The 16,603-nt window shown below is 39.6% G+C and overlaps 1 protein-coding gene and 1 pseudogene across 1 annotated transcript in view; one reads left to right on the top strand and one right to left on the bottom strand.

The window, feature by feature from the left end:
• Positions 1-11,334, bottom strand: part of PTPN12 (protein tyrosine phosphatase, non-receptor type 12) — a 50,407-nt gene extending 39,073 nt beyond the window's left edge. The window contains 3 exon segments of the mRNA XM_014452835.2: positions 1,212-1,307; positions 3,049-3,125; positions 11,202-11,334. Coding sequence (XP_014308321.1) covers positions 1,212-1,235 — 24 coding nt within the window. The 5' untranslated portion in view covers positions 1,236-1,307; positions 3,049-3,125; positions 11,202-11,334.
• A 2,427-nt stretch (positions 11,335-13,761) lies between these two features.
• Positions 13,762-14,817, top strand: LOC102442834 (annotated as a pseudogene).
• The last annotated feature ends 1,786 nt before the right edge of the window (positions 14,818-16,603 follow it).

Raw genomic sequence — 16,603 nt, 5'->3', positions numbered from 1 at the left:
AAAGTACACCTTGGCCTGCCAAAACAAGTAGTTTTAATATGAAAAGTATGAGTTAAAAGGGCTTTCTAGCAAGAAATTATATTTTATGAATATTATAGATTTATTTCTGACTTGAAATTTAGCAAAATTAGCTAAAGGTTAAATGCATTCAACTGTCTTTAAACGTAAGGGTATTACATTTGCTTCTCCACTCCAACATTTTATAATTTAACTAGAGGCCCAGTGCATGAATTCATACATGGGTGGGGTCTGGCCGGCTGGCTGGGATTGGGGCTGGGCCTGTCAGGAGGAGGTGGTGGGAGGTTGGCCAGCAGGCCCCACCCCTGATTGGGAGTGGGGCTTGCTGTGGGGAGGGGCTGTGGGCAGTGGGCCGGTTGCCCCGGCCCCGATTGGTATTGGGGGGGCTGACTGGGGACAGGGCCATAGCTGCTGGCCTTGCCCCTGATTGGGGTCAGGGGGGGCCTGATCAGGGATGGAGCTGGCTGGGGTGAGGGGCCGTGGGCCGATTGGGGGGGGGGGGCCTATCTAGGGTGAGGGCATGCAGGGGGAGGGGCTGCATGTTCACCAGCCTGCCCCGCCCCCTATTGGGGTAAGGGGGGCAATGAGGGGCGGGGCTGGCAACGGGGAGGGTTCGCTGGGGGGTTGGCTGGCAGCCCCACCCTTGATTGGGCTGGGAGAGGCCGACTGGGAGCAGGGCCGGCCGGGGCGGGGGGAGAGGTCGCGGAAGGTTGGCCAGCCAGCCTCACGCCAGATCAGGTGGTTTGCTGGCCGCAGTGGGCGTTATAGTGACAGGTTGTTCCAGCGTTCTGGTCGCTGGCTTTTTATATATATATAGTTGTTTTAAACATAAAGCAAAAAATAATTTTACAGTAAACACTATATAACTGCCATCTATTTTCTACAATTAATATTTCACTATACTTGATTTATCATATAGTTGTCTCTCTATCCATCTGACTATCAATTCATATTATTTAGGAGCTGTCTTATTAGTTACTGACATAATACAATATTTAAAGTGTTATCACACCCGCTTTCTACCTAAATTAATGCGACATCCTAGAATCAGTTTCTGGCTTTTTGGTACACATTAGCTATAATTAAGATATTATTATGGCTAAAAAGTGCTTCCATGTCTTAATTCAGTAAAACATTCTAAGTCACTACACGTAATACTTCTCAAAATAGATTGTGAAAAGTAAATTACTTACTACAACATTGTACTCCCATATCATCCTCCAAAAATCTATTACTGTATTTGCTAAAGGACCTTGGGTTGCCACGTATGCTTTTGGCCCATAAACACCCTAAAATGGTTAAAAGCAAATTTCATTATCATCACCAAAAATATTTCCTTACCTAAATTTCAAGGTTTCAAATTTTATTAGTAGTACTGCTGTTTTCTCCTAAAAGCATTTTCAAATAATTTTTCTTTCATAGTACATAAAAGCATGACAAAATACAATCATTTCACTTCAGCTTTTTAAAAAATGCTATTACTTTTGTGTATTTATTAGACAAGGTACACAGAATTAATATTAAACTGCCTTATGCTAACTTAAAAATTATTATTTAGCCGTAACCGGTTTGGCTCAGTGGATAGAGCGTCGGCCTGCGGACTGAAGGGTCCCAGGTTCGATTCCGGTCAAGGGCATGTACCTTGGTTGCGGGCACATCCCCAGTAGGGGGTGTGCAGGAGGCAGCTGATAGATGTTTCTCTCTCATCAATATTTCTAACTCTCTATCCCTCTCCCTTCCTCTCTGTAAAAAATCAATAAAATATATATTTTTAAAAATTATTCTTTAGCTAGGAATTAAAAACAAAAGCCCCAATTTTAAGTCAACAAAGTTAACTATAGCAAAAACATAAAAACATCCTTTGATTCTAAAAACAAAACTAAAACTAGCTAACAGTTCTTCCTTAGCTAGATTCTTCCATGGCTACTTTTAATTATTTATTCAACTTTAAAGTTTATTGCATGCCTACTACATTTTTCTAATAATGAACCTGAGAATAAAACAAATAAGATAGCAGACTAAAATACTAAACCAGTATGTAATGGAATCATACAACAACTCAGTGTTATTAAAGTACAATTAAAAACTAGAACTTTTTAAACAAATGTCCTTTTATAAACATTTAACAAATGTTTATAAAATAATATAAACATGGAAAAATATCTGAAACAGCAAATCACTTTTGTATTAGTTTTTGTTTAACCTATTTGTTTTGGGTTTTGTAATAAAATTGTTGGGAAAAATAGGTTTTTATTTGAAACCCTGACTGTTCAATATTGACATAATATTAATTTTACCATATAACTCTTACTACTTAATACTTTTTGTCAACAAAATACTGTATCAAAATTTGTATAAATATCACATATAAAATAACTAAAATTATTCTATCATATAATTAGAAAGATTCAAAAACAGAGCAGCTAATGGAATAAAGTAGTCAAATAGCAGTTTGAATTTGTCTCTCTATTGATAACCATGTAAGAATTTAACTGCTTTTGATCAAAGGTTAACTATATGAAGACTATATTTAATCTTATATTTTGGGTCTCATTTGAAATGGTGGCAACTGCCAAAAGTTTTAAATTTAAGTTTATATTCTAAAATTTTAAATCAATATTACCCAGTAATTTCAGCCCTGGCAATTTATCCTAGGAAATTTTTCAAAAGAATAATACTATTCATTGCAATATTACCATTAAGAAAAACTGAAACAACCTATGATGTCACAATAGGGAATGATCATATACATCTCTGTACATAAACTCAAAGGGACAACAGAGAAAATGATTTAGTGATAGGTAAAGTGTTTATAAGTCCTTAAGGTAAAAAGAAGAAAACTATGGCAAAACTCTTTATCTTTATGAAAAAGGACACTAGAAGGCAAAGTACGTAAAAATGTGTCAGGGCTGTGATTTTATTTTTATTTCTTTTGCTAGTATAATGTTTAGTCATTTTAAAACAATTTAATAAACTAGTATGAAGAAAGACATTAAATATGGCAGAGTAAGATTTAAAGCTAATATATACCTTAATAAAATTTGCATTGATATAGTCTGAATCTTGAGAAGGAGTCTTTAGAGTCAACTTAACTCGGCTGTGATCAACTACAAGAAAAAATATTTCACAAATTATGTTCTGTTGGCAGACATGTGCTTTCTCATGAACCATAAGTAAGATTAAATAAATAAGTAAAAATATTTACTTTGAAAAACAATTAAAATTGACTCTGGGTACAGAAGAATACTTTTTAACATCATATTGACAGGAAGTCTTTTTTTTTATCCTCACTCAAGGATATTTTTCCCATTGATTTTGGAGTGTGTGAGGGGGAAAGAGAGTAAGGGAGGGAGGAGAAAAACATCGATGTGAGAGAGAGACATCCATTGGTTACCTCCCGCATGTGCCCCAACTGGAACCAGGCATAGAACCTGCAACCTGGCCTGGAATCAAACCCAAGATCCTTCGGGGTGTGGGCTGATGCTCTAACCACTTCGCCACACTGGCCAGAAATATTCTTTAAAAACAAAAATCTGATGATGTAAACCTCTGTTTTAAAGATGCAATCGGTATAATCTCAGGAGCTCTTTTAACATACAAATTCCTGGGGATCATCCCATATTTTCTAGACAAGAGTCTGGGTTTTAAACCTCTGAAGCTTTTAACAAGCATATATGTGGTTGGCACTACCTACCAATACACAAGCTCATTTGCAAAAATTCTTACTAGGAAAAAAAGCTTTCATATTTCGCAAAAAGAATAAAAATTTAGTAAATTGTGACAGATGAATGAAGTTGATATATAAGAGTACTCAATACTGCACTTGGCCAATACTATTTATTATTAAACTAGAGGCCCAGTGCATGAATTTGTCACAGGTGGGGTCCCTTGGCCTGGCCAGTGATCGGGGCCATCTTGCCCAGTCCCAATCGGAACCGATCAGGGCTGGCCAGTCGGGGGGAGGGACTGCAGGAGGTTGGCAAGCTGCGGGAGGTTGGCTATGGGAGTTCACTGTCCACCAGGGGGCAGCTCCTGAGTTGAGCATCTGCCCCCTGGTGGTTAGTGCACGTCATAGTGACCAGTCATGCAGTCGACTGGTCGTACCGGTCATTTAGGCTTTTATATATAGAGATAATCTTAAAGAAAGATATAAAATGAAAAGCAATCTTTGCCTGTCCTTGAGTTCCAGGGCTCTCTCTTTCCCAGCAAAGATATTAAGGTTCTTTTTTATCTTCCAAAAGTAATTTTTATGCATATACCTAAATAGTTGGAAAAAACTACACAAATACAATGAATGATACTATACATGTTGTTCTTTATCTGTTACTTTTTCAGCCTCTATTCAAAGTATCTTAAAGGTAGAGACTTTGTATAATAGTTGATTGACCACTTGAATCCTCAGTAAATGTTTCTGGGGATTGTGAATCCAAATAGTAACAGTGGCTCAGAAATGACAGTCATGACTGGTGCTGCTGGGCTGCTATATGCAAGATGGAATTGTAAAATTTTTCCTTGGTGGAAAATTTTATGCATATACAAAAATATAATAATATAATGGATACCCATATGTCCATTACCAGGCTTTAATAATTATTAACATTTTGCCAGTCTTATTTCATCCACCTGTAATCAGACAACAGCTGGGGGCTGGAGAAAGCAAGTTAAAACACAAGATCTCTGAGTCCCATACTGCAACAAATTGAATTTAGCAATTCAAGATGGGTCACAGAAATGGCTTTTTATAAATTAACTAGAGGCCTGGTGCACAACATTCGTGCACTGGGGGGCATCCCTCAGCCCGGCCTGCGCCCTCTCGCAGTCCTAGGACCCCTCGGAGGATGTCTGCTGAGGGGTCCTTAGTGCTGCCGTAGAGGTGGGAGCTGCACTTGCCAGTCTGTGAGTGCGTACTGACCACCAGGAGGCAGCTCACCCATTGAGGGTCTGCCCCCTGCTGGTCAATGTGTGTCATAGCGACCGGCTGTTCCACAGTTTAGTCAATTTGCATATTGGGTTTTATTATATAGGATAGAACAGTGATGGCGAACCTTTTGAGCTCGGCGTGTCAGCATTTTGAAAAACCCTAACATAACTCTGGTGCCGTGTCACATATAGAAATTTCTTGATATGTGCAACCATAGTAAAACAAAGATTTATATTTTTGATATTTATTTTATATATTTAAATGCCATTTATCAAAGAAAAATCAACCAAAAAAATGAGTTCACATGTCATAGGTTCGCTATCACTGGGATAGGATATTATGCTGCTTATTATATAACATCATCAAGTACATTTTAACATTCTTCATTGGTACTCCTATTAAGCATAAAAATGAGTAGATAGAATGTAAAGAATAACAAAGCAATGAAAATAATCATTTCTCCCCATGGTTTTGCTGGCTGCCTCTACAATCTCTTAAGAATTCAACTCCAAATAGATAAAAATCTATGTCGCCTACCCAAGAGGCTCTTTAAAGCAACAAATTTTTTTTCTTTTTGAACAAATACTGACAACCTGTGGCAACAAAAAGAAAATAGATAAGATTGTTACCAAGGAAAGAGAAACCACAAGAGACTAAATCCAGGTCTAAGAAATAAAAGGATCTACATAATTAACATTAGATAGGCAGAGCACCCTGATCCATCACTGCTAAAGGCTAGCCAGCTCAGTTTTAGCCCTCTAACACACAAAGCACAGGTCATTCTTGACACAAGGAGTACCTAGAAATTTCTTAATTCTGGTACTGGCTTCAATGTTCTAGTATAAAATAAATCAGACATTCAAGAGAGCTCCAGAAAAAAACTAATTTTTCTTTGAATAGTGATGAAACTACTTTTAATTTATCAAAAGCAAGGATGTCTGCTCTTGCCACTTTAAGTTAACATTATACCAGCAGTTCTAGCCACTGTAATAGGGCAAAAGAGAGATTCATATTAAAAAGTAGCAAAATGAAAAAAAAAAGTAGCAAAATGGTCATGTGCAGATGACATGATTTTGTATGTGAAAAATCATAAAGGATCCACAGAAAACTACTAAAGTAATAAATGAGTTTAGGAAGGTCGCTAGATTTTTTAGAAATCAATATACAAATATAAATTGTATTTCTATACAGTTGATCCTTAGACAACGTGGGAGTTAGACACTCACTACCACCACCCTTTATGGAGTTGAAAATTCACTTACAACTTTTGACTCCCCAAAATTTAAGTTGTCCCTTGTGACCACCCCTCCCCCACCTGTGAATACTAAAATCTGCAGATGCTCAAGTTCCCTATATAAAATGGCACAGATCATGCATAGTTGGCCCTCTGCATCCATGGATTCCCAACTTCAAATCTAAAATAGTAGTTAGTTATTGAAAAAAATTCATGTATAAGTGGTCCCATGTAATTCAAACCCATGCTGTTCAAGGGTACTAGTAAAAAAGAAATGTGAAAACAAAATAACAATAATTTCATTTACAACAGCTTAAAGAAGTTTTTTAAAAGAAATACAAGACTTGTACACTGAAAATCATATAATATTACTCAGAGAAATGAAAGAATCCTATATAATAAACCCTAATATGCAAATCGACCAAATGGTGGAATGACTGGTCGCTATGAACTGACCAACAGGGAACAGATGCTCAACGTAGGAGCTACCCCTTGGTGGTCAGTGCACTCCACAGGGGGAGCACCGCTCAGCCAGAAGCAAGGCTCACGGCTGGCAAGTGCAGCGGTGGTGGCAGGAGCCTCCGCAGCAGCACTAAGGAGCAGCGAGCAGCAAGTGGTAGGGAGCAGCAAGCAGGCGGGCGGTAAGGAGCAAGGGGTCCCGGACTGCGAGAGGGCACAGGCTGGGCTGAATGACCCCTCTGCCACCCCCAGTGCACAAATTTCGTGCACCGGGCCTCTAGTACAGTGATGGCGAACCTTTTGAGCTCACTGTGTCAGCATTTTGAAAAACCCTAACTTAACTCTGGTGCCGTGTCACATATAGAAATTTGATATTTGCAACCATAGTAAAACAAAGACTTATATTTTTGATATTTATTTTATATATTTAAATGCCATTTAACAAAGAAAAATCAACCAAAAAAATGAGTTCGCGTGTCACCTCTGACACGCGTGTCATAGGTTCACCATTACTGCTCTAGTATCTATATAACTGAGAGACGTTTTCTGTTCATAAACTGCAACAGTCAGTATGCCTTCAAATGACAATTTTCTCAAATTGATCAATAAATTCCTACTGGGATTTCTGCAAAAATTGACAAGCTGATCCTACAATTTATTTTAAGATGCAAAGGACCCAAAGAACCAAAATAATTTTTAAAAATAAGAACAGAGTTGGAGGAATTACACTTCTTGCTTAAATTTTACTATACAACTGAACAGTAATCAAGATAGTGTGATACTGGCTTAAGAATAGGTTAATGGAATAGAATTAAATGTATGGGTCAAATAATTTCCAACAAAGCTACCAAGGCAATTCAATGGAGAAAGAATAGTATTTAACACATGGTGCTAGAACAATCCCACATGCACAGTTATTTTAGATCCTAACCTCACACCATGTTAGAAAAAAATATTTTTACAAATCATGTATCTGAAAAAAAAACACCCACTTGTAACTAAGATATATAAAGAATTTTTATAACTCAATAGTATAAAAAAATCAAATTTTAAAAAAGTACAAATGGTTTCAAGACACTTTTCAGCAAAGAAGATAATAATTTGTATGGAAATGTTTATAACAGCATTGTTCATAATGCTCTTCAACTGGTAAGTGGTTAAACAAAATGTGGTATAAATGGAATATTAACTGAATAATAAAAAGGAATGAACTACTGATGTTACAACACGGATGAATCAAAAAACATGCTAAGTGAAAAAGCCAGGCACAGAAGACTACATATTGTATAATTACATTTATATGAAATTTCCAGAAAAGGAAAATCTATACAGACATAAAGCAGAGCAGTGGTTGCCTGCGGCTGAAGATTGCAAACTGGCATATCATCTTATTGGAGTGATGGAAATGTTCTAAAATTGTATTGTTTTGATGGTTGCACAACTCCATAAATTTAGTAAAAATCACTGAATTGTACACTTACTATGGGTAAATTTTATGGCATGTAATCCTATATAATAAAGAGTTAACATGCTAATTAGACTAGACGGTGGAACCACCTGCCGGAACCACCTGCCAGAATGACCAGTGGGTGGGGGGCAGGGACAGTGAGCCTGCGCTGCCAAGCTAGCCATGGTGGTCCCGGCGCCCCACCCCCACCCCCTTCTGCAGAAGCAACAGGAGAGGGGGCTGCTCCGTCCTGGTCCTGGCACTGCGCCTTCCACAGAGGCAGCTGCAGGGGAGCCGGCGTAAGCCGCAGTTGGACATCCTTCCAGGGCACCCAGGCTGCCAAAGGGATGTCTGACTGCCAGCTTAGGCCCAATCCCCCGGGGAGTGGGCCTAAGCTGGTAGATAGACATCCCTAGAGAGCTCCGGACTGCGAGAGGGTGCAGGGTGGGCTGAGGGACCCCCGAGTGCACAATTTTTTGTGCACTGGGCCTCTAGTTATATCAATAAAGCTGTTTTAAAAAATACTGTGTCTGCAAGCACTGGCCATGCTAAACATGTAAAAGAAACTGACAACTTTAACATTATGCTTTTAACAATAAATAAACATACATCTATAAGTACAATTACTTTCAATATAATTTTCTAAATTAAAGTGACTACAAACTTATTGGAAATTGACTTATCAAACCTTATTATGATTTAAAGGAAAAGACACTGCCACTCTGACTATAGCCCATAGCTCAGGTTCTAGGGCAAGGATTCTCAACCTTAGCACTATGGGCATTTTGGCCTTAGATAATTCTTTATTGTGGGGAGTAGGCTTTGGCCTCTGTACTGTACACATCCTACACCCACTAGATGCCAGCAGCTACCTGCCTACTGCACAACCAGTTTTCACAACCAAAATGTCTCTGACATTGCTAAATGTCATTTCAGGGGCAAAATCATCCTAGATGAGCACCAATGTTCTGAATATAAACTGCCTGGCCTTAAATTCTCATCCACTCTATTAGCTGTATGACAAGCTATTTTATCTCCCTGTCTCAGTTTCTCATCTGCAAAGTGGCATATTACAGTATCTACTTTATAGTTTTGTTGTGGTGATTATGGCAAATAATCCATTCACTACAGAAATTGGCAAATAATAAAAAATTAGGGCTTTCATTTTTCAAAGGGCCAATTTAACAACACACTACTGACACCCCCCTATTTAAAATTGTAAAGCTTCCCCATTCTGTTCTCAGCTTTCTCTATGCTCCTCATTTTTACTATATTATTCTCAAAACAGCACTAGTCACCATTTGACAGACCACCCATGCTATTTGTATTCATTATCCAACACCATGACTAGAATATAAAGTTTCATAAGGGCAGGAGGTTTTGTCACTTTGTTTTCTATAGTATCCTCAGAGCACAATATAGGATCAAAATATTTTGTAAAATCAATGAATGAAACATATAATATAAAAACAGAAACCTGAAGCTGTTTAAGATTCATTTTCCCAGATTATAGAAAAAGGTGGAGAAACTGTCTTTTTTAAAGAGTATGTGATTAATTCTAGAGCACAGTTAAGAGTATTTTAAGATTATCTTGCTTAACACTATCCAGAAGAAACCCATACCATCCACTATTCTGAGGTGAATTGGAAGGAAAGCGGAGTGTATTTTCCAAAAGCTTAATGAGTGGTTACTATGCTATTTAAGAATATAATTACATTATTATTACTAGAATATAATGCTATCAGTATAGGGTGGGGGTAAAAGTAGGTCTATGGTTGTTAGTATTCGAAACAGAGTTTAATCAGCAAAGGTTTTTCTTTTCTTTTTTTTTTAAAGAAAGTTTGACTTTTAGAGGGAGAGGGGGAGAAAGAGGGAGAGAGGGAGGGAAGGAAAGAGAAATTGAGAGAGAGAGAGAGAGAGAAACATTGATGTGGAAGTGCAACATTGACTGGCTGCCTTCTGTACACCCTGACGGGGGATCCAGCCTGCAACCTGGGCATGTGCCCTGACAGAGAATCAAACCAGCAACTTTTTGGTGCCCGGACAACGCCCAACAAACTAAGCCACATCAGCAGGGCTCAACAAAGGTTCTAATTGTGAATAAACAACAAATAAAAATAATTTAGCATTTAAAAAAATTTATTGCCCTGGCTGGTGTTGTTCAATGGCTAGAGTATCAGCCTGCAGACCGAAGGGTCACAGGTTCAATTCCTAGTCAAGGGCATGTACCTGGGTTGCAGGTTTGATTCTCGGCCCTGTTTGGGGCACATGTGGAAGGCAACCAATCAATGTGTTTCTCTCACATCAATATTTCTCTCTTTCTCACTACCTCCCTTCCACTCTCTCTCTGGAAATCAATAGGAAAAATATCCTCAAGTGACAATTAACAAACAAACAAACAGTTTTATTGAAGTATCTGTCTATATTATTTTACTTTTAATTTATTTAGAGAGACATCAATATGTTGTTCTAATTTATGCATTCATCAGTTGCTTCTTGTATGTGCCCTGACCGGAGGAGATCAAACCTGCAACCTTGGTGTATCATCAGGAACATGCTCTAACCAACAGAGCTACTCGGCCAGGGCCTATATTATTTTATTTTAATGAAATAACTTTGAATAGAGAATCCACAAAATTTTTGGATTTTTTAGTATTTAAAAGAAAGTTAAGCCCTGACTGGTGTGTCTCAGTTGGTTGACTATCCCAGGCCCAGAGGGAGGTTGCTGGTTCAATTCCTGGTCAGGGCACATGCCCAGGTTGTGGGCTTGATCCCTGGTAGGAGGTGTCTAGGAGGCAGCCAACTGAAGTTTCTCTCTTACATCGATATTCCTCTCTCTCTCCCTCTCTCTCTAAAATGAATGAAAACATATAAAATAGAAAAAGAAATTAGTACCAGAGTAATTGTAATGCTTAGAAAATTAAACACTAAAAAACATAACAACAAAAACTACTCAGAAGGAAAAACAAGAAGCACAAAATCAAATTGTTATCTTGTAGTGTACCTTGAGAGATTAATTACTACCTCATTAATACTCAAATTCATTAGAAAAACTAAAACTAGTGTAGGCTACAAATTGCTAATTAGCATTTCCATTTCTATGAAGGGCATTTCAAACTTACATGGCAGTATGTCCTTATATCTGTTCTTTTTAACATTTTCTTCTTTTTCTCCAGTGGCTGTGGGATAAATCTTTTCTGTTCTGTATTTGGTAGACAATCTTCTTAGTCGCTTAAAATACAAAAGAAAAAGAAAATTCAAGTTTAGAAAAACATTAATATTTTCAAATTTTTAATGATTTACAAATAATTCTTCACTGAATTTTGCTAACTCCAATTCCTCATAACTCATTTCCCAAAGTTTACAGTATCTCACCACCCCTTAATAATTAACCCCAAGGATGACTTTTATTAAGTGCAAACAAAAGATTAATATCACAAAGTAGCAATGAAAGAAAACTAGAATAACTTAGTCATTTTAGTTAAAGAAACCATTAATAAGCTGAATCAGAACATTTAACTCAGTCCTTAACTTATTCAAGTTATAGTTGTTTTAATAGGGAGTTTCAAAAACCAAGTTTTAAAACCATGGCAGCGTAGGTAAGCGCCGTACTTGCCTCCTCCCACAACCACATCAAAATTACAACTAAACTACAAAACAACTATCAGTCAGAACTACCTGAAATCTGGCTGAATGGAAGTCCTACAACTAAGGAATTAAAGCAGCAGCCCCATGGAGATTGGTAGAAGGGGTGAAGACATGAAATGGGCTAGATAAAAATTGTGAGGTATATCTCAGCTGCACAAATCCCTCCACCAGGCCCCCCAGACCAGGGTTCCAGTGCCAGAAAGAGAAGTTCACATTACTTCTGGCTATAAAAACCAGGGGAATTTAGAATGAGGGAGTTTGAGGGTGGCTGGAGTCCCAGGCAGTTCTTCTTAAAAGGTCTGCACAAAGATTTACTCTGACTCCCTCCTTCTGAGCTCCATTGCTGGGGCAACAATTTGAAAGACACCGGAGACATATGGGGAGGAACTGAATTGTCTGGCATCAGGGCAAGAGCTGAGGTGGGGGGGTCAGCTTTCTCCCAAAAAGAAGTCCTGGCAGAGGCCACTGTTCTTTTGATGAGCCCTCCCCCCACAGAGCTGTCAGACAGGCATCTTATCTGAGACTCCATCAACCCGGCTCACACAGTTTGCCCTGCCCTGGTGATTAATATTCCAAATAGCACCCAATTTTCAGGCCCACCAAGGCTGTTTCCAGTGGTTTTTCCATACAAGTGACTTGTTCTTGACTCATGCTTCAGATTTTCCTAAAATCTCTCAAACAAGTAGCATATGGCCTCAGTGTGCCCCATACCTCTTGCTAAGTGGCCCCAAGCCCTGCACTAGCAGCAGCAAGCCTTGGTTTGCAGCTGGGCCTTGCCAGGGCGCCTCCAAGCTCAACACAAGTAGCAGCCACCTGTAGATCACTTTGTAGCTCATACTGAGTGGCCCTGGGCAGAACACAGGCAGAGGCTGACCTTGGCCTGCAATCTTCCAGGATGCCCCAGAGCCAGCACAGCCAGTCTCAAACCACACTGAAGTACCCTAACCAAACCACCTCCCAAGCAACACACTCAAGGAGCAGACTCAGCGGCACCAGAGCCCGCTGATCCTCCACAGTGGTGAAGCCAGTCCTGGCAGCTAATCGGCCTAGGTGTCAATCCCTTCCATTGAGGTGACAAAAGAAAGCAATGCTGAACTACAACATGAGGGTGTACACAGCCCACACTGTGTGTGTGGGGGGGGGGGGTTGGGGGGGTACCTCGAGTGCCAAGCTTAGGTGATCAGGAAGACTGTGCCACTTGACCCTATAGAACACTTACTACATTAGGCCACTCTACCAAGCTAGGGACATATAGCAGTTTTACCTAATACATAAAAACAAACACAGGGAGGCTGCCAAAATGAGAAGACAAAAGACCCAAGTTAAAGAACAGAACAAAACTCCAGAAAAAGAACTAAACAAAATGGAGACAAGCAAACTATTAGATGCAGAGTTCAAAGCACTGGTTATAGGGATGCTCAATGAAGAGTAGATGAATTTAGTGAGATCTATAATAATAAAAGCATAATATGCTAATTAGACCGGACAGCCGAACGACCTTCCAGATGAAGTCGGGGCTGCGAGGGCCGAGCCCCTTGCACAAATTTCGTGCATCGGGCCTCTAGTAGGAAACATAAAACAGAGCAGAAAACATAAAAAAGAACCAGTCAGATATGAGGCCCAGTGGGTGTGGCTCAGTGGTAGAGCATGGACCCATGAAACAGGAGGTCATGGTCATGGTTCAATTTGGGGTCAGGGCACATGCCTGTATTTCGGACTCGATCCCCAGTAGAGGGTGTACAAGAGGCAGCTGATCAATGATTCTCTCTCGTCACTAATGTCTCTCTCTCCTCTCCCCGCCTTCCTCTCTGAAGTCAATAAAAATACATTTAAAAAGAAAGAAATGAAGATACACTAGCTGAAATGAAGAATACATTACAGGGAATCAACAGTGGAGTAGATAAAGCAGAGGATCAAATCAGAGATCTGTAAGATAAGTAGAAAACATCCAATCAGAACAGCAAGAAGAAAAATGTAAAAAAAATAAAAAAAAATAAAGATAGTATAAGCAACCTCTGGGACAATTTCAAGTATGCCAACATTCCCATCATGGTGATGCCAGAAGGAGAAGAGAAAAAGTAAGAAATTGTAAGCCTATTTGAAAAAACAATGACAGAAAACTTCCCTAACTTGATGAATGACATAGACATACGAGTGCAGGAACCATAGAGTCCCAAACAAGATGAACACAAAGAGGCCCACACCAACACACATAATTAAAATGTAAAAGATAAGGACAAAGAGAATCATCAAAGCAGCAGAAGAAAAGCAGTTAGTTACCTGCAAGGGAACTCCCCTAAGATGTCAGCTGACTTCCCTAAGACTGTCAGTGTGGCAAGCATGGTGGCCATGGTTCTTCTACTCTATGCCTCTGATCTGCTGCTGCCGCCAGGGGCCCGTAAGGCAGAGGTCTGTGCTGGTAAGCCTGGAGAGGCTTGCCCATTTCCCTGGAAGGATATCTATGATTATGATGATGCGAACATGGCACATCTTCTGGAACAGTGGAAGAAAGATGATGACCTAGAAGTAGGAGACCTCCCAGAGCACAAAAGACCCTCAGCACCTCTGGACTTCTCACAGATATCCCAAGCAAGCCCTAGACTATATTTAAAATGAAAGTTTCTCATGTTTGTCACCATATCAGGAAGCCCCAGGGAGAAAGAGAGGGAGGAAATCACCAGCCTCTGGCAAGGCAGCCTTTCTAATGCCAACTATGACATCCAGACATTCATCATGGATCAGACCCTGCCATCTTTATGCTGTGTGATGGGAGCTATGCCTAGGAGATCAAGGACTTTTTGGTCAGTCAGAGCAGGGGTGCTGATGTCACTCTGGAGGGACAGGTGTCATCAGCAAAGGAGGAAGAGGCAAAAAGAAAAAACAAAGCAAAAAAATGGCAAGGAGAAGAAGGAGGGAGACCCAAAATCTCAGTTTTCAAAGGAAGGCAATGGAGCTGGAAATAAACAAGAGACCTGTAACAGGGCAGCTGTGGCCTCTGCCTGGAATTCATGGGACAGAGCTCAGTCAGGGCTAGTGGGGTGGGGTGGGCGTGGGAAACCACACAATGGACAGAATTCTAGTTTTCTCTAGAGAGAACCTGCCACATGACCAGTCTGTGGTCAGAGTAAGAATTACTATTGAAAGGCTTCAAGTAGGAAGACAGGTTTTCTATTAACATTGGACACTGCCAAATTCAGATTTACTATAAAATCACTCTAGATGAAAACTTGACTGTTGCTTTTTCCTATTTAAATTTGGGGGATTCTTGCCTGGCCAGTATGGCTCAGTGGTTGAGCACTGAACCATGAATGTCAGTTCGATTCCGGTAAGGGCCCATGACCAGGTTGCGGGCTCAATCCCCAATGGGAGGCATACAGGAGGCAGCCAATTGATGATTCTCTCATCACTGATGTTTTTCTCTCTCTTTTCCTCCTCTCCCTTTCTGTTAAAAAAAAAATTAAAAATAAACGAATACATTTGGGGGAGTCTCTACTGTTGTGTCACCACCCCCTCAATACACCTGTTATGATGGCATGTCCTACAGTGTCCATGCTTTTTATTTTCTACTAATTGGAAGGATACTAGGTTCTAATCCAGTGGTTCTCAACAAAGCTACAAAAAGAAAAGAAAGACACAGATAGCTCTAGCACAGTGGTTCTCAACCTTCCTAATGCCGCGACCCTTTAATACAGTTCCTCATGTTGTGACCCCCAATTTCATTGTTACAAATTGAACATAATTAAAGCATAGTGATTAATCACAAAAACAATATGTAATTATATATGTGTTTTTCCGATTGTCTTAGGCGATCCCTGTGAAAGGGTCATTCGATCCCCAAAGGAGTCGCGACCCACAGGTTGAGAACCTCTGTAGACAAACATTAAGACTTGATTTAATTGAATCAGGCTCTTCACACTGCAAAAAACATCATTTCATTACTGTGAAACTAAAACTTGCCATGGGAGCACTGCATGGAACTCTGGTATTTAAATACCCAATCAGGATGCCAGGATGTGTAAATCTCACATCTTCAAAAAATGCAGAGAACAGAAAATAATGTAACTTGGAGATGTTAAGTATTTCCTTTGAATTTCTTGGAATTAAAGAGAACTCCTCAGACCATCTAACTCAATTGTTAGGTAGTCTATGAAGTTCAGGGATCCTGTTCTGTGTCCTTATTTAGGAAACAGTATGCTGGTGATGAGGTTCCTATGTTCTTCTTAATGTGACAATTTTAAAAGGTGTAAATTGGGAATCAGCCGAGTCCTTCGCAGAGTGTGGCATAACCTCTTTTCATTTGTAAACATGTTTCTTTTATAAAATGCCTAAATTTGTGGCATTTCTGTATTGTATTCACATGATCCCCTACCTGTTAATGTCGGATTTTGCTGTTAAGAGTTATGGAATTTATAAACAAGTGTCATTTTTAAGAACTAAAATTGTTTGTAAAAACCTCCCACTGTGATTTTTAACAAAATAGCATATGTACATGGTTAGAAAATGCCATTGTTAAAGAAGGGTACCGCCCTAACCAGTTTAGCTCAGTGGATAGAGCCGAGGCCTGTGGACTCAAGGGTCCCGGGTTCGATTCTGGTCAAGGGCATGTACCTTGGTTGCAGGCACATCCCCAGTAGGGAGTGTGCAGGAGGCAGCTGATCGATGTTTCTCTCTCATCGATGTTTCTAACTCTCTATCCCTCTCCATTCCTCTCTGTAAAAAATCAATAAAATATATATTAATAAAAAAAAAGAAGAAGAAGGGCACCAAATGGAAGGTCTGTGCCTAACCACTGCTGCCACAATTGTCTCAGATGAAGCTGCTATTAATGTTTCCAAAAACACGTATTTACCAGCTTGGAAAAATAAAGAAATGTTAG

Source organism: Myotis lucifugus, unplaced genomic scaffold (genome assembly GCF_000147115.1).
Source record: "Myotis lucifugus unplaced genomic scaffold, Myoluc2.0 scaffold_18, whole genome shotgun sequence".
In the NCBI taxonomy this organism is placed as follows: Eukaryota; Metazoa; Chordata; class Mammalia; order Chiroptera; family Vespertilionidae; genus Myotis; species Myotis lucifugus.
This window is presented reverse-complemented; position numbering and strand designations above follow the sequence as displayed.